This window comes from Merops nubicus, unplaced genomic scaffold (genome assembly GCF_000691845.1).
Source record: "Merops nubicus isolate BGI_N331 unplaced genomic scaffold, ASM69184v1 scaffold28753, whole genome shotgun sequence".
NCBI lineage: Eukaryota > Metazoa > Chordata > Aves > Coraciiformes > Meropidae > Merops > Merops nubicus.
In genome coordinates, this window is record NW_008598694.1 from 27,431 (window position 1) to 55,203 (window position 27,773).

Sequence of the window (27,773 nt, forward strand, 5' to 3'; positions counted from 1 at the left end):
CACACAAAAACGTAACCCCGGTGACTATTAATAATTGTAAATTGCAAATATGTTCAGACACTGGATACTTGAAACATAATATGTTACACTTAAGTCTAAAAAATAAAATAAACAAACAAAAATAAGTTAGTGCGATCTTGAAACTTGCTACTGACCCTCTTCAGCTGCTGCTGTAATTGTTCCCTCATGGACTCAGGGCAATTATCAAGCTGCGTCTTCTGCTCGGAGTAAAGCTCCTGAAGCCTCTCTAGTTTTTCCCTCTCAGCATCAAGTTTTAATTTTTCCTGAAGCATGAACCAGAAAATAAACACAATTACCTTCAAACCCAAGCAGTTAGTGATTATGACAGTGTGCAGCAAAACGTTAATGAACAGTTGAAGCAGGTAGGTCAAAGACAGAAACCTCTTGTTAGTTGAAATGCAATGGTGGGATGGCAAGATGATCAAAAGAAAACATTAATCATTTTAGTGTGGTGATTAAATCTCTCCCTCCTCCCTGTTTTGTACCCATGCCTGGATGATGCCATTAAAGCCCAAACATTTGCCTCACCTAATAGGGAAGAAAGAAGAAAAAGAGAAAAAAAAAAAAAAAACAGTAATGAGGAAATGGTAGCCATGTTAGTGAGGTAACTGATGGAGGAGAGAGGAAAGAGCAGCTTTTAGAAAGCAAAATGCATGGAAAATGACTGTAGTCTGGCAGTAAGGGGGAAATGGATCTACCCAGGAGAATAAATTACATGCCTCTGTGCCACTGTACAGATAAGTACATTTAGCAAGCAGTGAAAAACCAGAACGGGACGGAGTTTTATAAAGAAATAACTGTGGGCCAGGAAATCCTGTTGTAGCAGAAACATGAAGTGATTTAGCAAATTTGCTTCAGGACACAGGAACTGTAAACCTGTTCTTGGGAATCAAAGGGGACCGCTCAACCTCCCTGGTCTCCTCCAACTTGTTCAGCTTTCCTCTCATTCCACTTGAGCAGCAGTACTTGGCACACTGCTTCTCACCCTTCAAAAGCCTTCAACCTTTAAATCTTTGTAATAAAATACTACAGGATTCACTGTGCAGCACTGCTCTGAAGACTGGCTGCAGATCACTTAAAACTACCTTGTAGATTATTTTTCTGTGGACCAAAGTTTAGGAACCAATAAATCAGAGCACAGAGAATTTTTTCAATGTCTTTGACTTGCATCTACAGTGGCCAGCATAGCAGCTTCATATTCTTCAACTGAGTAATTAGTAACTGGAAAAACCAATATGTCCATTACGCCAGGTACAAATAACTAAGTCACTGAAGCCCACCTCTCTGCTACTGTCTAGGGTCACATTGGTATAGTTGCCTTTTTCGACTTCTTATTCTGTAACTGTGTCTCTCCTCTCAGATAGTCTATAACTTTTCCTAATGCTCAAAAATTAACAGTATCTGCCCCAAAATTTCAAATTCTTCTTTTGGATGCTCCTAGAACAGCTGAATTCTGTCACAGCATCTACTCATTCGTCCTCTTTCCAGTTCCAGTTATTTAGTTTTAAAATCAAATGCTGGCTCAGCAGGTGCTATATGATCAGACAGTCTGCAGCACCCTTATGGCACATGCCATAGGGAAGGAACTTCTTCTAGCATGCAGTGCTTGCCATTTCAACCTGTGGGATGGTCTTTCCCCACAACCTTCTCTTTGTTCATCCTGACAAGGTTCTTAAACCCTCACACACAGTGGAGGCACAATAACAAACACATATTAGCAGTCTGTTTTCTTTATGATTTTATCTCTAAACCTGAGTGGGATCAGGTGCTGGGATTTAATTTTCCCAGCATTTAAAAACAACAACAGGAAGCAGTCTCATTCAAGCCCAATGTCAACCAAGTTCCCAGCTTCATTACTTTCATTTACACGTGCAGCTTCTCAGCTCATACAATCAGGTGAACAAAACGCTCATTACATTTTTTGTTTTCAGCTTGTAAAAATGAGCAACTGAGCCAGTATTGCCTGGACTTCCTGTACTAGTTTCTGTTTTATCACAACAGCAGCAGGGCCCAGAACTATGGAGGCTGTAGTATGTGCAAGCTACACAATGAGGGAGAAGCATGCAACTCTTGTGAGGTCACCTCTAGACCTCTGTCCCCAAGGAACCCCACTTGCTGAATCATCCATAATTCCAGCACAGATGGAAATCTATAAATAAACTGGCAGTTCCCCTCCTCACAAACTTTGCTGTGTATTTAACATTCAGCCTACTGTCTGCCACATTGTTTCGCACTTTCCTTTTCTGCCCATCTAGCAATCCCAAGCAGCAAGGACTTCTCCGTCCTTAGCTGCAGTATCAAGCCTCTGAAGCTATTAATAGCTTCCTAAATGTCTATGTGCTGCTACAAGCATGCTCATTCATTAATGAGCAAGTCAAATCTCATGTGAGGAGACATAATCATCAAGTATGAAGCTCCCTGAGAATCCTGCCAGAGATACTGTTACTTCCCTCAAGAAGCTGGAAATGTATTCCTTTGAGATTGAAAGCAATACTCATCTGGCCTATTTATAGCATAGGAAGTGCTAACATCCTACCAAACTGGCTCCATCCAAAATGTGCAGTCTTAACAGGAACTATCACTTTCAGCAATGGCAGGCATTACATGTTTTGCAGCTGTGCAGTTAAGTTCGCTGACATCTCTGCCTGTGCATTGGTCAATTCCCTTTAATTCACAACAAGCAATTTGGTAGATGAATAACCAGAAATTTTTCATCTGGTTAAGGGGAGGTTCTCTTATGTGGAAAAAGATAAACAATTTTGTAAGCTACGTGCAAGATGTAGCTCAGGCCTGCAGCTGACCCTGTGAGCTGTCTGCTCCAGAGCAGCCAGTGAACAGAACCCACGTGCTCCAGCTGCTCATCCTCATTTAACCACATGAGGTTGTACTTGGTAAACATCTCTCTGCAGACAGCTTCCCAGCCCCAGCGTTGACTCCTGAGCTGCATTAACTGCAGTCTGGCTGAATTCTTATCTGTTTCCAGAGAAAAGGAGTACAGCTCAGTAAAGCATAACATCTGGTCTTAGCCTACTGCCCAAATTGCCCTATGGTCTGCCTCTAGGTAAGTATTAAAGGTACTTGGGGTCAGCTAGCATACACAGCAGGATTGAGCTGGGTTTTGATGATGCCGGGGCATAACTTGCGTCAGCTTTGCAAGATATCTGAATATTGTGAAGGATAACAGTGGGAAGTATTGACATGTGATGCTGCCTCCCAAGAGCACAGACATAGGATGTCACAGAGCACCCATGGTATGAACACAGACCAGAAGCGATCAACATGGATCACAGAAGGAAATCAACCTTTAAATCTGATAGAATTTATTTTAGGGGAAAAAGAAAGAGGGGAAATATATATATATATATATATACACACACAACACCTCTCATAGATTATGAGAACACAGAGGAGATTAAAGGACAGTATTAAGGATGATCATAGCCCCTAGAAGAACGGGGACAACAGAAAGAGAGAGCGTGAGAGAGCGAGCGAGCAATTGCTTCAGTGTTATCTCCAGTGGTTCAGGATGCCCTATGCTTGATGAATACTGCTACTTAAAATCCTAGCAGGTCACCATACACCTTCTGCAGAGAAGTTCTGCCTTTCAATTTGTCTTTCATCAGATTCTGCAACTGCAGGCAAGCAGGCTAAAATGGTAGAGCAGCATCTGTCTCATACACAGGCACATATATATGTGCCTTCTGAACCAATCTTCTTGCATAAACTGTTAGACTGCAAAAATAAGTCAATGTGGATGAAACAGAGAAAGCTTCTAAAAAGCCAGATAAAAACTGAAAAAAAAAAAAACAAAAAACAAACCACCAAACAACAAAGCAAGAAACCTATCATCTTTACAAGGTCATTATGAAATGGATTATATGGCTAGGTGAATGGGGCTCACTCTACAACCATCCAACCCCACCCCACAAAACAAATAAACCCCAAAACTGCAAAGAAACCTACAAGCCATAAACAAAGTAAAGAAAAAATTAAAATGCCTTCCCATGCAAGAGGCTCTAATACTTCAAATGTTAGTCTGAAGTACTCCAAAACCTTCCTCATCAAAACCTTCCTCACCTACAAATCATCATGTTATAAGGTAGCAACCTCTCATTACCCACATTAAGCTTCAGACATGCGTGCCCTGTCTCTCAGTGTGGAATCAGCTGGTCTCACACCTCCCACAAGTTTCTGAGAAATAAGGAGAAGCACATGCAGTTCTTGGTTCTGAAAAGCTTCTCCATCTCATTGTCATGCTTTCACCTCTAGCCAAACTTTATTCTTTTGCACTCCAGAACAACATCCCTCTCGTTCTCCAAAAGAAACTACTGAAAAAGATAGAAGTGGAGGAGAAAGAGCAGGCTACAGAAAGGATTCCTTTCTACCTGGAAGCAGGGTGATGCTATAGGGTTTGTCTATTCAGTGAATCATTTCAGAGCATAAATGGAACAGCAAGAAAATTTGACTTTAATGACTTACTGACGAAAGTGGCCTAATACTTGCTGTGAATTCATAAGAAAATAGTCTAGTCCCTAACAGAAAGCAGTTTAGGAAATGCTAGCTTCTCTTCAACAGTTACTCACTGAAAGGGCCAAAGAGTACTTTGGGGGGAACGATAAACCTGACATCTACCAGCTCATCCAGCACTGCTGCAAATTGAAAGCACTTCCAATGTTATGGCTGATACAAATCAGACTGCATACAATTCTGATTAAAAAAATACTGTTGAAATGAAACAGACACTCCATGCACAAACTGTACATGCTCCTCTTCTGTATTTTTCAGGATTCCTTAATCACTTTCAGGACAGAAGCATACAACTTGTAATGATTTTGCAGCTTGTCACTAAATCTCTGAGTTCCATTAAAAAAGCCACTAAGAAAAAGGAGCATATGACAGAAGGTATTTCACAGTACTTTTAACTGTACAAGTAGTAGCTAATTTATTATACAATAACAGTCTGTGTGCAGTGATGGCATCTGTATGAGAGATCTTAATGGTTTTGCTAACAGACGGGAAGGCAAAAGAAAACCCTTGATTCTAGAGTACTGTTCCTAGAGCAATGTAGAAGAAGAGGAAATAATCATCCAAACCAGAATAAAAAAAAATTTCAAGTGAGAAAATTAAAATTCTGTATAGTTTTCAACATCTAAGTGAGAATAAAATAAGAGGGTTTTCCTTAGTGGTACAACCCATTCTGTGACTTCCCCCATGACTGTTTTAAAAGAAAGCTTGTGAATTTGGATTTTTCTCCTCCTTGAGTCTTCATAATCATTGCTTCCCTCACTAGTGTTCTCTCTATAGGATATGTTTATGTGGATATATCCAGTGGATGCAACTATTGTGTATACATGGTGCTTAGCACATGGTTTAGCGGTCAGCTTGGCAGAGCTAGAATTAATGGTTGGACTTGATGATCTTAAAGGTCTTTTCCAACCTAAATGATTCAATGGTTCCTCCAATGGTTACTTAATCTTGTGTACTGTATCTCAAGGAGGTTAGTAATGTTATAGACATGGTAACTCCCCCATTTAAAACAATTAGGTACATCATGCTGAACTGGAATCTGACTGGGAAAGATTTAAAAGGCTATGCTATGAGGCATAAATGTCAGATTCATCAGGATAAAAAACAACAGCAAGAATCTGGAATGTAGAATAGAAAGGACTGAGGAGAGACCACCTCTTTATCTTTGCTCGCTGGTGGTTCATCAGATAGCTGCTCTTTTCCTTGACTTAATTCTTGCAAGTTTTTGCAGTGCTAATTCAGTAGAGAGGCTGAGCTTCGAACATTTTGGCATGACTGAGATATTCTGTTAATGACTGAAAAATATTTCCACAGAAGCATGAGGACAAAATTAAATGTATTCCAAAAAAGATGAGTTATCCACTGCCAGCTGCTCCTGATTTCTGCTCTTGAAGGAAGACAATAAACCCAGGTTGATGAAAGAGTCTCAGGGGATGTATTTCCACCATGACATAAGGCAAAGGTCCTCCAGAAGAAAAGGAATAACCTCCCTCTCTTAAAATACAGTCTGAACTTTTGCATAAATAATTCTTTTTAAATTCTCTGCCAAAACTGCTATTTAGCTATGATTACCTCCTACAGCACTTCTGTTGAATTCATTACTCACTTTCAGTTATTCCTATTTATTCATGCTCACTAACCTGTTCTTTCTTTCCCCAGCTATGTTGTTACTTTAAACCTCATGCTTCAACTTGGAGACACCGGGCATGGCCAATCATTAAGCATCCTTCTCCACATATGCTGGACTGTGGAATACATAGATTAAGGAAGCACTATACAAAAGGAAAGTACTTTGCAAATCTGGATTATGTCCAATCAGGCAAATATTATTTTCTCAAGCTTCATTATAGATAAACACCAATCCTGAAATAAGTCTTGTCAGCGAAAGGTCATCAGGAGTAAGTCATAACTGTAAGTACCACCATGGACCTGAGGTGCTATTCCACTTGAAACAATAGCATCATTACTGTATACCTACACTACGGTAACATGAATGACTGTCCCTGTAATTACATGGAGCCAGGCCTGGATGGCAGGTAGAAGAGAGACTGGCTCATCTGCTTGCTTGCTTCTGGGTATTGCCCTGCTCATCTCTCTCCATAGCAGGCTGCACTCAAAGTAATTTTGCCAATACCTGTAGCAAAGCTCTTTTCTGAAGAGCTTCAAGCTGCACCCGTCAAATTTTGTTACTAGTGACTTATCAGAGCTGTCCCTGCATAACAGGAACTTGCAATCAGTAGCTCAAATGCTTCTGTTTAAATATGAAGTTGGACATCTTTTTCTGTGGATAAAACCAAATATGTAGTGCATGGTAGTTGCAATCTGTGCTCAAGAAACATGGCCATGGAGACAAAGCTGGACCTTCCTCCATATACAAGCACAATTTCCAGCATAGCTGAAAGCACAGGCTGTGCCAAACAGTTCTGGATGTAGTTCCCCCCCAGCCAGGAAAACTGAGTCCCGTCAGCACTTGTACCAGGCAGAGATGCACCAGAGCCACAACTACACCAAGTCCGGCAACCGTACTAAAAGGCTCTGTCATCTTCTTCTCAAAACAGCAACCACTCATTGCTTTTATTTCCAAAACCAAGTGAATCAAGATTAACTGCTTCACTCCTTACAACGTGTGTGGTGGCATACTCACAAAAGCAAGGGAAACACTTCCAACTCACCAGAGGGTATGCACTATATTACCTTCCCCACCAATTCCTTTGTTATTCCTCACCATTAGTCCTGCCACAGGTTCAGTGAGGGCTGAGCACAAGACTTGAACAAGATCAGAATGCAGTGTACCATTAGAATTTACAAACCTGCTTGCAAAATCCATTCCTGATGCACAAGTAAGGTGCTGGGACACAGACATCATACCACAACAAAGCCCACATTGGTACAGCCTGAATCTAACTCACAACCTTCCTGCTTTCTGCCTTTAAGTATGTTTTCCAGTCAAATGTCTTGCTTTGCAAGGGCTAGAAACTGTGGCTCTGAAACTGTGGAAAAGTTGGCAAAACTTCGTATCTTCATCTAAATGAATCGGGCACAAGGCATTACAAAAAAAATAGTCAAAGAACTGGGTAGAAAGTAGTACAAGAGCTTCCACCTTGAGTCTACTTCAAGTGCATAACATGGCCCAATAGTTAGGTTGTAGTTTATGATCTCTCTTTTTAAAAATTTCACAAGTTTTTCAAACAGGTGCATGGGTAAGGATGAAACACAACCAGGCAGGGGTTTCCTGTCAAACAGGTGCTGAGATCAGTGGCAGATTCCAGGAGATGCTCAAGTTGTTCCAGAAACAAGTGCCATCATGTATGCCCTACCATCATTTCATGAGTGAAATTAACTCCCCCTCTCACCTCAATATGAAACCATGAGGTGTATTCAGATACCATTCTCTTACCCAGACAGAAATATAACCACCATCTGAGCAATGAGACTTGACAGCTTCTTGCCAGGAAGCCCCAAGAAAACCAAGAGGATTTTAGGGTTTAATATTCAGGCAAATAGAGGAAACTCTGACTGCTGTGCAGACACTGGCACATTTGTTCTTGCAAGGAACAACACAAAAAGTACCATCAGCAGGGTGGGCAATACCAGCCAAAACCTAAGCCTTAATTCTGCTGAGGAGATCATAGGTTCTAATTATTTCAGCAAAAAGGACCACCTACTGCCTCTGCCTGAGCAGTCCTTTTCAGGGGGGTTTATCCTGGTACTATTACGGAGCCAATACGTTGCCTATCTTGCATTAGATCTGGAGGGCTGCAGTCTTGAACATACAGACGCACAAATCAAGCTTTAAAAATGGCTGTTGTTTCCAGTCAGCCAGAACTTTTATTTGTTGACATAATCAGTGCCATCTGTTTGGCTGGCTGACACTTTCTCCAGAACACTTCAGCTGTCACTTTCTATTTTGCCCAGAACCTCATTTTCAGAAGCTTGTCTCACATTTCTTTTTTAAACTTTCACTTTATGCAACACTCTCAAACACCTTCCAAAACAAAACCTGTGGGCTCTTTCAGAGTTTATTTTTACAAAGATAATTTCAGTATTAACTGAGCCATGGCTTTAAGTCTGGAGCATGCACTCACAGCTGTGTATTTGTTTGTTTGTTAAAAAAAAAAAAAAAAAAGGAAGACAAAAGAAAAGACAACTAAAATACTGTAACTTATCTGATTAGTGGCCTACTTCATACTGAAAAAAAATGTCTTGAGTGAACTTGCCTTTTAAAATAAAAAAGTACTGTTTCTATGCTGCTGTGTTTCAATTTAACTGAAAATTTAAACCAGACATGGCATTTTAATTTTCTGACTGGTAAACACTAATGTTCCATCATATGAATGCAAAGACTTTTAAACAATCTACAGGTTTTAGAATTATTTCCATTAGTTTCACTGAACTTTGAGGCTACTTCAGAACAAATATAAAAGGCAAAATATCTGTTGAATTTCTGGATATGTTATTTGTTACCACCTACCAAACAAAACTTCTAGAAACATCCTTTTGGAAGCTATCTGCTTGCACCATCCTGTCTGCTGTTATCAACTCTAAACTCATTGTTACACTAAAAAGCAAGTATGAAACATGTTCCATGTGCAACTTAAAATGAAAGCTGAAGGATCACTGAGGGGTACACAAGAATGAGGAAAAGTGCAGGCAGGAAAGTCCATGAAGGTTCAAGCTTAAACTGGATGTGTGCTGACACTCCACGGGGCAGGGAGGTGGGAACACTGTTCTCCTCCTCAGACACAGACTCTCTGAATGCAGCCACAAAACAGCACTCAGGCTCATGACAGGCTAGGCAGAAATCGAAGAGAAAAAGCTCAGAATAAAACAATGCAAGCTATAAGAGAATTAAATGAGAAATGTGAACGAGCTAAAAATATACAGCTTGTCTAAGCAAAAGCAAATAATGCAGAAGACTTCCAGGTATTTCTGCAAAGCTTAAAAAAAAAGAGGGGGAGAGACTAGCTAGAGTATTTCCACAAGTGACAGGTTTAAATTATGAAGTAGAAGATGAAATTTAAAAAGGAAACATTACTGGCTGAAAGCCCTGGAAAAACTTCCTGACCTTGAGATATTATTGGCCATGGCACCTCCCCTGTGGAGAAGGGAAGTGCCTGCCTGGAGAGGCCAGCAAAGAGCCTGCTAGAGAGAACCAGCACTCCCTGATTTCAGGACGACAGCTTCATCTTGCAGGCCCTTTCAATTTCTGTACTTAAAATCTTATTAGAGTGCTATCCTATTTTGCAAATATATGCTTATATGTATTTGCTGCATATTTCAGAGCAATTAAGTGTCTGACTGTATAGAAGAACTAATTAATTCCCTGGGCTTAATCACAGACAGCTCTACAGTACTAAAATTGTCAGTGGGTCAGCAAACAAAATCAATCAGCATAACTACTTTAATATTACATACATGACAGCTGTGTTATATATCATTCTATATAATAACAGATAAAGCCATCTTGTGAAACTGCAGCCTTCTTTCATTCTATTCCTTTGCTGAGAAAAGATTTTTAAATTTTACTTCTTTTTTTAATTCAAAATATATAACATACAATGGAAGGTAGTGGAACAGTGTGATTAATACCGTTCTTTCAAACAACAGATAACCCAAGTCCTATGTGGATTTTTTATTACTCCAAAATATCTTCACAGTAGGTCAGGTCATTTTACTTAAGCATACTGTATTTTGCTTGTTATGCATACCTTGGGAAGCAAGTTTGTTACAGGCAGATAACGGTGGGCAACTATCTTTTTTCCTTCCATATTTATCAAGTAAAGTTATTTGTAGACTACTTCATAAAATAAACTTGATCAAAATGTTAATCATACAAATGTATTTTGAAGATCAAGGGGAACAGAGCACACATCTAGCTAAGATAACTCAATTACCTTTGTCTTTTCACCAATAACATTTCTCTCCAGCTCAGCTATTTTTCTGTTTAGATGATCCAATATTTCCTTCTCTTTCAGCAGCTCTGTTGTTTCAGATTTCTGTTCCCCATCCAAAAGGGCACATTCCATATCCAACTAGGAACACAAAACATTTTTCAGAAGCAGTCCAGATTAAGAAAAAAATCTTGATACATATTATTTTCTGGGGGAAAGGGAGTGAACTGGTGATTATTCACAAGAGAGAAACATTTTAAAAAGAGGAAAAAAAAAAGTTTTACTGCCACAAAAGTAAGGTAAAAAGAGATCACAAATCTGAGAAAAAGTAAAACTGCAACATAAAATACTGCAAAATAAAGTCCAAACCAACTTTAGCTTGAAGATTCTTTTTTCCAAAACTTTTCTTTTCTAACTCTTCTCTGTGCTTCCTCCTGTTATGATACTGTACAGACTCCCTGTGCCCAGGCTCTGTAGGAAACCCTTCTGGAACAGCTGTTTCTTTCCTGTCACTGATAATTGGAGCGAGCACAACCCAAATCCCTGGCCAGCTTAGTCTGCAACTGCAAGATTCCAGAAGTCAAGAGCGTGCCAACATACCCTTGCCACAGTAAAGCCAAGGAGGTTTGAAAGGAAGTTGTCTCACTTCCTTTCTCTTTAAACAGTCACAGGAGATACCGCTGTAAAACTCCCAAGTGACACAAAGTATTTAGATCGATACAGTGACCATTAAACATGCAAGATTGTTCTAATTCCACTTAAGAGTATAATGGTTACAGCTGGGAAAGGCTAATCGGGGCATCACATCTATCTCCCAGCTGGGGAAAAATAACCTTCCTAGCAGGAGACTGCCAGGTCTGTGATTCTGCGCCTAATCCTGGTGAAAAAGCACAGAATAAGAAGACTACATATATCGATGAGTTCCCTGTGTACTTGCTGAACCCATCAGACTTATGCTGTGTAGACATACCTAATAAGCAAGACATGTAAAACCAAAACATATTTCATACCTCTCTTGAGGATTCATCCATCTGGTCATTTAAATCTTTGATCTTCTGCTCAAGTTCTTCCAAGTTATTTAGTATTACTATGCGCTCCTCCTCCAGTCGACCAAGCTCCTGCCCTCTCTGATCATCACTTGTGCATTCTGGTATCTGCAGTTGCACATTACAAGAGGTTCGTCAGAAAAAGAATTAAGCACTGTCTTTCCTTCCCCCTTTCATATCGTGTTCTTTTTTGACAAGCAAGGTACTGCTTTTTTTGAAATATGGTTGCATATTTAATGTCTACTATATTGCTATTTCTATATTTAGAAGGCGTACAAGAGAAACAAACATGATACTTTACTTCCAGGCATTGGAAGTAGATGGTATACTTAATAGTAAGTACCATTCATTCTACAGGAATTATTAAAACCTAACCTTTGAGAATACTTTACATGCTGTGGTTGTAAAAAATCCATTTTTTCTCTTAAAAAAGTAACACAGAGAGATGAAGATGCTTTTGATGTAAATTTCTGCTGTTCATATAATAGCCAAGAGGTAGGATAGGACATTTTTATTCGTCTGCTTGCCCAGACATTAAGATGGACAGCTTCTGTAAAATAAGGACAAGAGTGGGTTCTGTCCCCCCAGTTAGCACTGTGGAAGTAATATCCTTACTGTTGCTCTTTTCATGGTCATCTACTTACTAGATAACTGTGCCAAGGATTAAACAACTTTATTAAAAAAATACCTGTGATCTTATACCAGTAAAGGCTAGATCAAAGAGTATTGAGTTTCAAATGTATTCTTCATGTTCCTCTGACCCCAGGGGTTTGTAATCCAATTACCCTGGTAAGGCTGCTTGCTCTTTGTCCCCAGTCAGAAGTGGGCTGTGTGCAGGACTTTGTGTGAGCCACTGGACCACACAGCCTTAGCTCAGCTACTGAATGGCTATTCTGAGAGCAGGCATTTCATCCTGAACAAATCTGATCTCGATATTTTAAAACAATGACCTGTGTTTCATTAACACAGTTGCTTGTTACTGCTTTTCTCATGGCTTAGCAGAACACCCTTTTACAATGAATGAATGAATGGTATTCCTTGATTAGCATTAGTAATCCTAGCAGGAAAGCCTCTTTTTGTCCGGTATCCTGTTGGGATAATGCTGACACAACATCTTGGATTTCAACTTCCTAATAAGGATTTAAAATACTATCTCTGACTTGCACAAAGAAATCAGCAAATGGGAAAGAAGTGCAAGACCACAGTAACTTGTAAGTGAAATATCTCACTACCTTTTCAAAATGGAAGGACCAAGTAAAGCTGTAACAGTACAGTTCTGTTCAACCTAATTTCAGTCTTTTTCAAAGACTCAGCAGACAGATTTCAGAGAGATACCCCTTTATAAAGACAGGATTTTTCTATCACACTTCTCCTATTTACACATACATACTTTTATTGACTATAAAGATGTAAGTGAAGCAGAGGCTAAGCACAATTCGTGTTAGGCATATAACTGTGCAGAAGCTCATACAGTATGCAAATAAAAGGGAGAGACACAAAGTATTCTGAAGGCATGAATTTGTTATACAGAAACCTGCCTTTGTGACTTTGCTCCGTCTTATTATGCTCCTGATTCTAACTTGAATACAGTTACTTAACACACTGCCTGTCATCAAGATTTGCTACACTGTTGCTCTGACACACCAGAGCCTAAGCACTGACCCAAGAGGTCAAAAGGCCCCAGCCCAGGGGAGGCTGCTGCTGCCCTCGCTGAAGGAACTCCTTAAGACTACTGTGAGCTTGTTTTTTAAAGGATGATTTCCCTTCAGCAGCAAACCATCAGCGTGAAGTACACAGGAAAGGAGCTGCAGCTTGTTAAGTACAGGAGTTGGGTACTGCCACTGTGCGCCCCAGGAGAGGCAACAGATGATTTGATAAGTGGCTCAGGTCCAACCACAGAAAAGGAGACAGGACAATAAGTTTGGCTCAGGCAACTTCTCTTCACCTCCCATGTGACTGTGCTCGTTTGTTTGCCCACAAGAAACATCCTTCTCTTACAGCAGGAAGGAGCCTCAGGCTGGGAGAAGATGACAGAGCTTCCCTTCCCTCCTACATTCCTGCACAGTGCTAGGTAGAGTTCCTGAAACCTTCCTTATTTAAGTAGCCATAATTGTTCAAGCAAATACTTCTCCCTCAGAAAAATCTTAAAACTCTTCCTAAACTGTACACTCCTCTGCAAAACCAAACTTCCAGTACCAATGGCTTCCACAGAAAATGAAATAATGATTTGCTGGCTGCTAAGCTGTATGAGCTCCAAGATTAATTGTTACACTTAAGCCATCCGTAACCATAGCCCCTGCCAGGACAGCCAACTCCTAGAGCAGGATTTTGAGCAGTCAAACCTAGATTGTGCTCTTTGCTCCCACAGAGCATTACCTTTGGTGTGATGCTTAGGTAGGACGATTCAGTGGCATCCTTCAGGAAGCCAGGAGCAGCAAAAGGTGGAGGCTTGGCACTTTCGTTGAAGTGCTCATCAGCTCTCAGCCCTCTAGAGGAGAGGGCAGCAGTGCCACGGCTGTGGCTGCTCAGCTCCGAGAAGTCTGAATCGCTTGCAGACGATTTCAAATGGCCTCTGAACCTCGTTTCCAGATTCATCTGGGAGTCGTCGAACACCGAATCCTCATCGGAGAGCTGAAGTTTTTCGAGTTCTTTGTTAATTTTTTGAACATCAGCAACTGTGGTAGCTGCAGTGGGGTCACTGTCAGATTTGGAGTATTCTGCACACAGACTGAGGATTGTTTCCAGCCGCTGTCGTTCCTAGTTTAAAAAAATACAATAGTACTAAGAGTCACATGTGAGCTAAAGTAAAGATGAAGTTAAAAAAATTTTCCTTTTTTTTTGCGTGAAGGATTAAAGTCCTCCAGTTCCATGTATGTATGTCTCTAAAACTAAGAGATAATAAACAGACATACATAAATACAATACAAAATGAAGAACCAAAGTTAACATGGAAGAATTTAAAAAATTAGAAGTACATTTCACAGAAATTAAGAGCTACTTAAAATACAATGTCCTGACATTTATGTTTCCAATGTAGAAGATTTTAGTATTGTTTATTCGGATTGTTGTAACCATACCTCATTTCTACATACTCATGTCCAGTAAGCTCATTGTATATTCATTAATTGTTTTACTTTACACTTATGCTATACTCCTACCAAGTTGCAAAATATCACACAGATTTTCCATGAACTCACTCATTCCTGACTTTTTATTTTTATTTTCTGGTTTGTTAACTTTGATTACCTGTTTTGGGAGGGAGTTAGTCCACATTTTGAAATACAGTTTTAGGAGCATTAACAGAAAAATGAGGCATCACATTTAAAATACAACAGAAGTCAAATGCACAGAAGTAGAAGCAATCTTTATTTACCAGTAACTGAAATTCCCTGTGGATTCATACTAACATTTCAAACTTGAGAATCTGAATAGCTGTGTCAGTTTGACCTGATGAGCTTCGAGTTGCTATAAACATTTAATTCCCAAAGTATCTCTAGATCTCTATCGTACTATAAAAAGTACCAGAAAGATATATTGGTTTTCTTTTACTGTATGCATAGCTTCCTTACAGCAACATAATATGATTTTTTTCACCTTTTCATTTTTAAGAGGTAATACTTTTATATAATTGCATATTTATTTTGCTAAAGAAGAAAAATAATATAAATAAAAATTTGCTTACCATAAGCCTATTGAAAATTCTGTTAGAAAAAAAGATCACTGTGAAAGTTCCGTGCTTGGCATTAGTACCTGCACTAATGATCTCATTTCTGATTTCTAGGAAATCCTTCACATTTTTAGCAGTATTTAAAAAGAAATCCCCAAAACCAAAATCCTCAGCTTCTTTCCCCAGCAACCGCTGTAGACGTATTTGCTTTCCAAGCTCTACCTGGCATTACATTTGCAAACAGGATTTGCAAAGCAGCTATTTCTGACAGCCCCAGTACTTCCTATAGTCAACAGCAAGTGACAACAAGAGCAAATCAAAGCCATCCAGACAATGCATTTTCTGCCCTTTCCCTGCAGTAAGCCATTGGAGTCCTATGAAAATTTAACTCTGGTTTACAAGCACCCAGGATTTTATACAGCTACCAATCACCCAGTTGTATGCACGACGCATTCATCCACATCACCTCCCATCACCTCACATGGTTAAAAGCTGCATTTCTCAGCTGGAGAACCCATCTGAACCCATCAACCTCCAAGCACTACCCAACCGAGAGAGCGCCACGAGACAGAAATTTTGCCTTCAGGTAACTTATTCCCAGGTTCCCACTGCGAGTTTCCTCTGAAGCCTCCTGTAACAGCACCAGCAGAGACGAGCTGCTGAAATAACAGAACCTGGGGCAGCTGTGGGGCAGCAATTGCAAGCTTCTATTTTCCATGAAATGGGTCCAGTAGATTCTGCAGACATCCTTCAACCCCAAATGATTGACATAATTATAACTCCCCAAAGCCTTCCTCCCTCCAGGCAACCACCGCCAGACCCTAAGCCTCTTCCCTTACCCCTCCAACGCCGCTATCCTCCCTCTCACTAAGTCTTTTGGCCACAGAACCCCATTCCTAAAGCGCTGTGCAAGTGCTGGCTGGGATCACCGGTAATTATGCAGCTCTCCTTGTTGTGACAGCACCAGGCCTGGCCCTTTCGTACCATCATCGTCATGGTTGGAGATGGGAAACAGCATCAGGACACGAAGTCCCATCCTTCCCTGCAACAACAGTGTGTATCAGGTTACCCTGTGCCAAACCTCCATCCCTTCAATAATAGGAAATGACAAATTTCAAAGCTCAGCTGCTGCTCATCCCAGCCTAAGCACTCAGGTAGGGGCTTCTCACCACAAACCTGCCCTGTGCTCAGCAGTCAGAAAAAAAAGGGAGTCTTTCCCCCCCTCCCCCCAGGTCTCAGAGGCTCAGGAAAGCTTAAAACTTGCAAGAAAACCTCTGCCAGTCTTCAAAAAATTCCTGATGAACTTTCAGATACATTACAGAAATACTGATATCTCTCACTTCTATTTTGACATGTGCCGAGAGGCTTACGGACAGGAAGCTCTGTGGTTATCTTATACGCTCTATTCTCATCATTTCACCTCGGCCAACTCATTCCAGCTCCAGCACACCTGCATTTAACTGTTTCCAGCATAAATTTCTGAGTCAAGCAATGAGCTAGGAAAGCACCCTGCAATGAAAACTGCAAAAGCAGTAGCACATGGAAAATCCAGTTGATAATTTTGGAAGAATACCATAGAAGTTATTTGTGATGCTGAACACAACAGAGTGGAAAAAAAAGGTATGTCAGAAGAAGGGAAATGATTTAAAAGTTGCTCTAGCAGGAGGGAGGGGTGTTGAATCAAAGCCTTGTAAGACTTTCAGTGGACTTTCCCATAAAATGTCCTTTCTAGCAGACTAATACATCTAATAGAGACTAATACATAACTATGTATTTTCTGTGAATCTCTTACCTGCTGCAAAAAGGGGTCTTGTGCACTTTCTGCCCGAGCAGAAAAGCTACGTCACCTATGGATGGCTGCGAATTTAGGTGCTGAAGGAGAAGGGTGGGATAAGGGGACAATAACCCTCCTCTGTCATTGATTAACAATGACATTCAGAAACAACCCTGACACACTGTAAAAAAAAAAAAAAAAAATTTGAAAATAGCTGAGATAAATACCTCCCACTTTTTTTAATAGCAACCATGTCAGTGATTCCTGGATTTGTTCATCTGCTGCACGTCATATACGTGAAGTTTACAAATGTGCAGAGGTGACGCTGTATCTGGATATCAAGGCAAGACTTGGTTAGTGATCTGTGGCAAGCAGGAAGCTTTTTAGATAAGTTCCATTAGCAACTGGATAACCCCAGATTTCATTAAAAATATATGTGTGGTCTATCCTTCATGACCAATGCAAACAAGAAATATGGCAGGGTTCTCTTTGCCTGAAGAAGAGGCTGTTGCTCTTTCTAGCTACCAGAGAACACCACTTTTCCACTGCTGCTGTTTAACAGCCTCACAGGCAGCCAAACAACCAGCTTCACAGCAAAAACCTTGAAGCAACAGCTAGTCAAAAAGGATGTGGGGCAAAAGAGGCAGAGAGATGGAGGAAGACAGCAACAGAACTCCCCAAACTTTCTTTCTTACATTTAGTACCTCAAGGACAAGAGACAGCAGAAAGGTTTATCTTTCCTTCCTGCATTTCTAAGGTGTTGGTGATTTCACACCTGTCAAATACCAAGCTTATTTCAAAGCCAGACTTTCAACTGGGTCTGAGAACAGCTTGCCAACTGTCCTTCCCCTTCCTTCCAGTTTCCACCAGATTCTCACTCCAGCCTTATTTATTTCCTCATTTTTAGTCCTTGTTTTGCTCTAGTTAGTCCTTTGGCTCTGCGGTTACCATTAGGAGCATAAAATTCAGGAAAAGTGGCTTGTTATTTCATGTCCGTCTCTCACAGGTGATGTGCAGGGAGCCTTTCACAGCAGAAGCACTTGCATGGAGAAGCCCTGCAGAGAGACCTCCTCAGCTCAGAGCAGAATACCAGTTGCAGGGACCAGGTTGGCATGCCTTGTCCTTACTGTCCCAGTATAGGCACAGAAGAAATGGATCAGTAAAAGCAGAAGAGACCAGTGGCAGAGAGTAGAGCCAGCCTCCCAAGCAGAGGCGAGCAGATGACTTTGTGCAGAATTAGCTCCTGGCTCTGCAGGCACATATTTGATTTGGCTCCTGAGGAAATGCCGGCGGCTTCCAAAATAACAGCGTTGCCAAAGCAGTGCCCTTTTGCCCCTACAGCACCTATACAGATGCTCCTTTCAAATCACACCAAGGGCAGCAGCCTGAAGACGAGAGCTCTGGTGTAGCACTTAAGTTCTGTAAGTGAGAAGAGGTCTCCTGAAATTGATTTCTTCCTGGCCCATCCTATTCTTTTGTTTAATAAATATAGCTGTAAAAATTAAGTATATGTAATCCACGCTTTAAAGATACCACAGGAATGTTTTGGAACACAATTAAAACTGAATGTTCCTGAAAATGTACTGAGTCATCAGTATTTGTTATATTCTGCTGGGGGGGTTTATCCTATTATACAGCACTAGTTCATTTACTAAACTAAATTGATGTTAAGTAGCTATTCAGCAACACTATAGAGACTGCCAAATACTAGTGGTGGGAAAAATTACCTCGATCTCTCCTTTGTCTACTTGGCTGGGGTTCCTGTAAGAGGTAAGTCACTTACGCTTTTACATACAGCTTTGGTACTTTATGTTTAAAGGGTCTATAAAAAGACACAGTGCCAACAGAAATTTATAAGACATGTTTATGAGGTTTTTCCAGGCTCTATGGGAGATTTACATAAGCTCTATTAACCATAATTTTAAAGCAGTACCACCTTGAAAATAACAAAATATTTTAATTTCATTTTCCCCTCTCATGAGCATTTCTTACTAAATTGCAATGCATCAGTGCAAACCAGGCACAGGCATATTCTGTGTTATTTCCCACTTGCTGAATAAACTTAATGAAATGCATTGCTTTTATCACTGTAAAAAAGTGAACTACAGAATAAGCTCCTTGAATTTTATTATCGCTTGTTTGGCCATCAGTCACATAATCTGAAATCTCTCCCAGCAGAATTCCTCAAACTAGTAAAACTTCATTAACAAGCATATGTGTACAGATCCATACAGACAGCTGGACTACGGAAGGTATCATGCAGATCCTGCACATGTAATTTTTAAGTACCTACCACCATCTAGAGGAAATGCATTGTACTGCTTAAAAACCAGCAGTAGAAAAACTAAGTTCAGTGCTATTCATATGAGCAGGTATCAAACAAAACAGATGGCCTTAATATCTGACTATGTTGTCTGTGCTGTTCCACCCTGACCTCCCCATAGGCTAAAGAGAAAGACTGCCTTCAGTTCCAGCAGCTACCACAGTGGGGCCATTATCTCAGATAGGAAAAAAAAGAGTGATATTTCCTCTTAAAAAAAAAAAAAAAAAAACCCTAACTGATTCTCATTAATTATTCTTAGATCACAGTAATATTTTTTTCCTTGTTTATAAGGCTCTTAGGCTAGCTTCAGCAATAGCTAACTCTGACCTGTGCTTGTGTAACGCTTGTATAAACATTCCTCCGCCAAGATGCAATGTCCGGTCAGCTGGGCTGGAGAGGAAGCAGAGGCAGATTGTGACCCACCAGCCTACTGCCTGTGCAAGCTCTAGGAGCAACCTCGTGCTGCCCCAAGTGCTCCTACAGCCCACCAGTCTCCAGTGCTCAGCAGTAACCCCGGAGGGATGGCAGCAACAGGAACTCGGGTTCCTCCTGCTCCTCAAGTCACAGAGGAACAATCTGTCAAAACAGAAGTGGCACCAGTCTTCAGCTAGTTTGGGTGAACCCATCCATAAAAGGCAAATGAGAGGGAGAAACACCAAATCCTACACAAGTACTCACATGTCTTTGCTGTTTGGTGAACAGGAGCAAATTAAACATCAAGCATCAAAAAATAATTCCAAAGAAAATCTCTACAATGTGTATTTTCACTATTTGTATCTTTTTTTAAAAAATAAATCTCTGTTAATTTCTTTGTATAATGCCAGCAGGTCATTTGATTTCATACAGTCCACAGCAGCAGCTCACATTGCAAACTTCCAGAGCAGTCTCTGTCGCTTACAAAGCAAACTCATAGAATAATTTATGTGGAAAATAAAAAGAAGCAAAATGAAAATAAATAGAAGAGACCAAGGGCAAATACGAGGTCAGACTACAACGTGGGCAAAGATTTTACTAAATAAATATTTTCTAAAAATCCAGAAGTGAATAGCAGCTGTCAAACACAACACCCCAAAACTGCCCTGTGCCAGCAGGATAGCTACAGAGGCAGTGCTGGTGCAAACAGTGATACTCTTCGCTTTGTATCTGGGCTATAGAGCAGTCCAATCCTCTAAAAAGGAGGCTTATGTTTCTGATGAAGCTCCCTGAGTAGTCCCACATTTTTCTTCTGCCCATCTGGCTTGAAAAACCCAGTATGGAAAAGTCTGACACTTGTGAGTAGAGGGACTGTGTTTCCCCTGCCATTTACATGCCAGCTACTCAGGCTGAACTTGGCACTGAAAACCCAGTGCACACAGTTTTGTTATTCATGAGTTCTTGTTCACCTGGGTTTTCATTCACACCTTCCCCCACTCCCCAAAACAGAAAGACATGAGCAGACCTGGATCTCTAACCTTTGTCCATTTCATGGTACACAAAGTCAGACAAAAACACTTCTTGGAAGCTCGGGCTGGATATATAAAGACCCTGTTCTGATAGACCCAGAACTAGATCTACACAGCAAGTCAGAAAGAAAACAAAACCAGAACAGGACAGGCCCACACGTGACCTAATGGGTGGATTTATTTATTTATTTTTAATATATTGCTACTTCTCAAAGATCTAAAAACTTATTTATGACATTTTTCAGACTCTCAAACCATTGAAAGGAGGCACTCCTGATACTCAGCTCCTCCACCAGACCACTCTATACAAGGGGGGGGCGGGGGAGAGAGGAGCGGGAAAAAATCTGAGAAGGACCCTGAACAGAACTCGAGCAGGAAGAAGCTCCTTCAGGTTCAAATTATAGGCAGACACACAAAACCTTTTTTTTTTTTTCCCCAAAAAAAACTTTGACATGTTGGAAAAACAGTAAGCAAATTCTTTTTTAAAAATGAAACAGGATTTGGAGGAAGTATTGTCCAGCAAGAAAAGAAATGGGGGGGTGGGAATAACGTAGTCATTACATCCAAATATAGAAACAGAACCATTTTTAGCATTACTGGATAGTGAAGCAACTATCCCTCACAAAAAAAAAAAAAAAAAAGGCACTGTTCTCTTTGAAATGCAAATGTGCTCTCCTATGTAGTCTTTTATGGCCGATTATCTGAGGGTTTACAACGTGACTGTCTGGAAAAAAAACTCTGACAAGAAGCAAACACCACTTTGAACACATAAAACTCCAGGACTAGGGAGAAGGGAGGAGATTTCTGAAAGGAACAGAGGAGCCGAAGGGAGAAGACAACAATAAGAGAGAGAAATAACCCACCAGCAATTGTGCTGATACTTCCCACTCGTGTGTGCACAAGCGTAACAGCCTTTCCCAGGCTGGCCAGTCACTTCCACTCACAGCTGGCCCTCCTCCCCACAGGGAGCCTGGTCCCTGCTCCCCGGGAGCCACAGCTCCAGTGGGAGCCAGGGGAAGTCTGTGGGGGCAAAGGAGGAAGGCAGGGGAGGGGTGTGCACAGCCTGCCGCTCACCAAGGGGGCAGAGGGGCAGCTCCTGCCGCACCCTCACACCCGTGCCTCCGCTCTGTAGCTCTGTAGCTCCGGCTCCCCACGGCTGCTCACCCCAGCCTGACCAGGAAGTGAACTCCCCTGCAAGTTTGCTGCCTGCATGGAAACTACACAGGTTTAAGAGTATCCTAGCCCCATTTTGCTCAAATCCGTGAAGATTTTCATTAAAATGCACAAATGTGAAATTAATGTCTCAGATTTGAGACTCAGCAATATAAATTAGTCCATCTAATGACCTCAGTTTCTATGTGCATGATAAAATCAGTACAATATAAATGCATGTTAGTAGGGCCAGAGACTGTTGTAGCCAATGAAAAAACTTTTTTCAAACAAATATTCTTTCAGAGACGGTTTGAATATGAAACTTCTTCAACCATCTTTGTGTGCTCTGAAGACCTTTTTTCCTACTGACAAATTGTTTGAATAATACAGAAATGTTTTACTACCAAGTTTAATCCCAAGCTGAAACAGTGTGCACTGCTTTATGTTGACTAGACACAAAGAGAGAAACTCTGTCCCCGTCTGCTACTCTCCATTTTGGGAGGGAGAGAAGCAAGGAAGCCTATATTTTAATGAAAATACTCAGAAGGAGAAAACACAGCCAAGTGGAGAAAGCTCTGATGATGGATGTTGAACGCACACCAGCGTATACCTGACTCCGTAGCACACACGGCTGACCATCTTAGAGCAGAATCCCATTTTTTTTTACCCACTTACCACAAAAATCATGCCATCATCTATGACTAAAAGTGCTGGATCCCTGCAGTGCAATTTGTGGGTTTTATGTACGTAGACATTTTAACAGAGCCCACAGGATGACTGAACACAATTTACATGGGTTCCAATATTTTTTTAAGATGGCTGAATGGTACTGTCTATCCAAGCTGTTACAGCAGCGCTCTATTTAAGCATTAACTTGGTGGACTGTGATCATAAACAAGGCATCTGAGGCAGGCAACATTTGAATTTCAAAACATGGCCACTTAGGTTTTTTAACTATCTTCCTGACAGTTAGTTCTGGGATGAACATTTTGCAGATGCTAACTGCCATGAAAAACTAAAAGGAAGAGGAAAAATTACCAGCCGTTCCATCTCCTGCTCCCGAAGCCGGTCTTCCCTTTGCCTCCTGTGATAGTCCATGAGGTCTTCTCTTCCTGAAATGGAGCTAATGCTGTTCTTCCTCTCTCGCATGGACGTTTGCAGCAAGTTTGGCATTTGTCTGTAGCTTTCCATATCTGGGTCATCAAGTTCCACAGAACTGGTGGAAAGGTTTCTTCGGACAGAGAATGACCTGTCAAAATCCACAGGGGAGAAAGAACTACTAGGACTTGTTCCTGAGAGTCCAAGTCTATCAAAATCATCAGAAAGATATGGGGAAGAAGGTGCTAAAAGCATTTTTTTAGCAATTCGAGGACTTGGAGGAATACTAAGGGTTGAACTGACGTAGGGATTATTCCCAGAGACCGAGTTTGCATGTGGTGAAACCCCTGAGCTGCAAGAAGAAAAATTCAGGTAATTATCAGCATCTAAAGCATTCTGAGGTAGATCTTTTTCTCCAAGTTTTTTTCTTTTAGTATTACCCAGTGAGCTTCTGGGGGGCAAACTTAATGGCACCAGCTGGCTTTCTGTTGATTTATAAAGTCTGGGTAGGGAACGACTGTACATTCCCATATGACTTAGAGATCCACCAGAGTATTTCCTAGGCCGTGAACCCAGAGTGTCCATCACCACATCCTTGTGCTTAAGTGGTTTTATGTGAAGGGCCAGGCTGTCTTCACTATTCATCCTCCTGCCTTGCTTTGGGCTAGAAGGCATGCTGGCTGCCCCTGAATTGCTAGCAGGTGAAAGCATCAGCTCATTCCCCGAGTTTCCATTCCACATGGTCAGAAGAGAGCCCGAGATCTTCTTTGTCTCCAGCATTCCTGGCAAGTAGACATTGTCATACGATTTGTTTTTCTGACTATACTTTGAGTAATGAAACTTATCCATGTGTCCAAGGGATTTCTCATTTTCTCTGCTGGCATGAATATCAAAGTCAGTCCTTCCTAAACTGTACCCGCTGAGGGATGGAGATGTGCTTGATATGGAACCCAAATGCTTTACAGAGATGCTTTTGTCTGGAAGATACGGGCTTTCACAGGGGAACTGCTTGCCTCCTTGGATTTTGGTAACAGAGTGTGTATTTTTAAGACTGGAAGAAGGATTAGGTTTAATTGGCACAGGTTGTGAAAGGGTTAAATATGAGCCCGCATAGTCCCCATTTGTTTTAAATTTGAGACTTGATGAATATTTCTTCGGGTTGAGGTTTTCCATAATATCCTGGAGACCATTTTCAAGGGAATTTGCCACAGAGCCCTTTCCCAAACTAGCATTTTGTAATTCCATCTGGTTTTGTGTGTGGCTATACTCTGCCATAATCTTACTGGAATCTGCACGGGAGAGAAAACAAGAAAGGTTTTTAGCAAGTAAGTAGCCTCTAGCATGTGCATGCCTGCACGTATAACTTTAAAAGAACACTTTTTGTAATAATTACTGTGCTTGTAATATGTCTCAGATCATTAAGCAAAGGAGAAGATGCACAGCTTTCCCATTCCTGGTTTTGCAAAAGATGGAGATGTTTTACAGCTGAGGAACTGAGGTACAGGGAGAAGATGTAAAGCAAACAGCAGAGTAAAGAACTGAGCACACAGGTCTGAGGATACAGAACTTGAGATACTGCTCTGGACCACCTCTTCTTTTAACATGTGCAGCTAGTGCATCTGAGCCCAAATACACTAATGAGCTCAAGTCAAAGCTCAGGAGGAGTTTGTCACCTTTCCACTTAGTCTGTGGATTGTCTTGCAAAGTTTCATGGAAAAGTACAAAACCAAGGTACATTTTTCAAGGTGTTTCAGATCAATGATCTTAAAATATTAAGCTGTAACTACATCTGCAAAGAGCACTTTAGTTAAAAGATAGCCTTAAGGGAGTATAATGCTAGGCTCCATGACGTCACTTAAAATGACAAAAATGCATGACCATTAAAAACACTGACAGGTTTTAAAGTTCCAGATCCTAACGTGTGTTCAGAGTTACAACTTATATTCTAGAAAAGGACACCAACTAAAAAAAAATATTGCTGTGGTGGGTGTTATTGTTCAATGATGTGTTGAGCTGCAGCCTGTAGTTCTGAGACCCACCTTGCCAAAAGGAAATAAAGGAATTCAGTTCCTGACAGTCTCAGTCACTGCAGGAGATAAACAGGACCACCAGCAGGCTTGTACTTAGACCTCAGCTGATATAGAAATGGCACCATTAACACTTAAAGCAGCTCCTTGGATGAGCTACACTGTTCTTCAGACTAATAAAGCACTCCTCAGTGCCAGTTCCTGCAGTGCCAGCAAGCATTGCTTCTGAAAATATGGGTCAGATCTGGGATTTACTCTTGGCTCAGTCACATTTCATGTGTGACTTCAGCCACTTTATGAGAAACCTAATCTCAGCTTGTCACTCGGCAGGAAAATCTAACATCCAAACGTGTAAAGTGCCTTTAAAATCCTCAGAGGTAATACTTTAATCCTCTTCCAAGTACCACTTCAGACAATAACATGAACCTAGACACAAAACTTGGATTCCTGCCCCACACCAGAGCTGATATGATCTGATTTCATTGAGGATCACTAGGTCTAGATACCTAGTGGATATCTGATATCTCTACACAAAGCGTGGCATATCTAGTGGATATCCCTGCACCAAGTGTGTTAAGTCTAAGTGTGTAACAACACATTCTTCTCAATTCTTAAGGAACGAACCCATAAGTTTAAGAACAAAGGCAACCATCATTAATAATGTAATTAAATCGGCAGAAGATAAAATGAGTCAGCATTACTGGGGGGGGGGGAATAAATTCTTGAGCCTAGTGGACCTGGCTAGGCATGTGTTAATTACAAGTTATGGTAATGGCCAAAACCATTAATTTGCAGCTTCAAACCCAAGCCTCCGGTTTACTACTACACAGAATTATATATTTTTACGCTGACTACTTTATTTGCTGTAATTTTATCCTGTTTGTTGTGATACAACTAAGTTGCCTTTGAATCAGGAAGTTCAGAGAGCTCTCCATCAGACCATCACTGCTGTCAGCAGTGAAACTGCAGTTTCTTATAATTTGACATTATACTTGACATTTTTAAAGCTATTTTCACAACTTGTGATCAACAACAATGACAAAGTTCAACTGAACAAAAGAAGGAACACGACCTATGCTCAAGAGAACTCTTGTCAGAACAAGAGAAAAATCACCTGTACTTTTGCATTCATCTTATCAGTAGCATTATAAAGAAGAAGAACAAACCACAGAAGCTATTAAGAACACAGATATAAAGCACAATGTACGTGCCTTGTATGCTTGGCCTTCCATTATAGAACAGAATCTAATTTCCACCCTTTTTCTCTTTATCTTTCTCTCTTCCAGATCTCTTTACTGAAAGCTAATTTCATATCAGAATTGTACTGTCCAAATCATAACTTGAACTCAGCTGAAGTTCAAATGTTTTTTGCACAAACTCCACTGGCTCCTATATAAATAGCTTAGCAGACACATTAATGAGACATTAATAATTGTATATCACTCCCTTGCAACGCCAGTAGGGCACATTTAATCCTACAAAGACTTGATGCTTTTGCCAAAAAACAAATTAGCTCATGGAAACTTTCAGGCCTGTTCACCACAGCAATGAAGTGTCCATTGTACTTGAAATCCAAACAAGTACAGTAACAAAAGGTCATGATACCTTCATGTAGCCACTTGGATTCAACTTTTCTCTCCTATACTTTATGCCAGTTCTTCTCTGTTTTGGTTCCAGCACCACAGCACCCGCAACGATACAGTTAAATCCCCACTGGACAACAGCACATGTTTAGCTGAACTATAGCCGCTTTCCACAAACCAGATCTTGTTTGTTTTGTTTATTTTTAGGGCAATGTTTGGGATGAGACTTTATAACTGCACTGGGATGCGTTACACATCCTGGCTGACACTGGTTTTGTATGCAGCTATAGGGACTGAGGCCAGGAGCTCCAGCACATGGCATGCCCTGAACCCATCCTGCATTTAGGTCAGCCCCAGCTATCAGTTGGTAACCTTCAGCATACAATGCAAGGCTCCTCTGTTTAACCAAGTATTTGCTGCCTGGAGCTATATAGAAGGAAATGCTTCCTTCCACCCACCCCCCCACCCCATTCCTTTTCTTCCTTTCCCGAGTTGTTTAGCTGGGGGTCACTGATATCTATTCCAACCAGACATTAAACTGATGGGGGAGGGTTGTCTGTCTGCAGAGTATCCAGCTGTGACCTTACTTGGACTGGTAAATGGAGTTAGACACGGAAGTTAGAATAGAATTAGAACAGAGTGCTTATTATTATTATTTAACAGAGTCCATGTGTCACAAGAATTAAAGGATAAAAATCAATTTAAAAATTCTGAATCATCTCCATACATTTAAAAAAAAACCTTAATTTTTATTAACTGATTACCTGATCCAACATTCTGGAAGGAGGAGAGGTTATTCCTGTTTGGCATCATATTCATCTTCTACAAGATGGTTAAAACACTAATTTGAATGAACCAGACAAATTTTGACCTGAAAATAAAGTAACAAAAGAAAAATAATACATCGTGTTAAGAACTGTATTCTGAGAACATTTTTCAAGTGTACAATATAGACAAAAATTGGCTTTTCTTACAGTACAATTTTGAGAAACAACTCAAAAAAATATTTCGAAAGGACATTCTATGTTTAATGTGCAGCCTGTGGAAAAAAACTGTCTGCAGTTGTTGTATTGGTTTAAAAGTCCATAATAATTCAATCTGATAATCAGCTATTATCCATGGTTCTGACTGTGCAGGCAGTTACTAGTCACAGCTCCTGAATTCTGTCTGCAATCCTGTGGCGTCCTTAAGAAATCATTAACAAGGTCGGACTTTCCTGCTG

At 40.7% G+C, this 27,773-nt stretch overlaps 1 protein-coding gene across 1 annotated transcript in view; it reads right to left on the reverse strand.

The window, feature by feature from the left end:
• Positions 1-27,422, reverse strand: part of PHLDB2 (pleckstrin homology-like domain, family B, member 2) — a 51,887-nt gene extending 24,465 nt beyond the window's left edge. Inside the window, exons 1-6 of the mRNA XM_008937148.1 lie at positions 27,316-27,422; positions 22,882-24,230; positions 13,862-14,242; positions 11,450-11,593; positions 10,443-10,580; positions 156-284 (exon numbers count right to left, since the gene is read on the reverse strand). Coding sequence (XP_008935396.1) covers positions 156-284; positions 10,443-10,580; positions 11,450-11,593; positions 13,862-14,242; positions 22,882-24,230; positions 27,316-27,370 — 2,196 coding nt within the window. The 5' untranslated portion in view covers positions 27,371-27,422. The remainder of the gene's footprint in view (positions 1-155; positions 285-10,442; positions 10,581-11,449; positions 11,594-13,861; positions 14,243-22,881; positions 24,231-27,315) is intronic.
• Between the last annotated feature and the right edge of the window lie 351 nt (positions 27,423-27,773).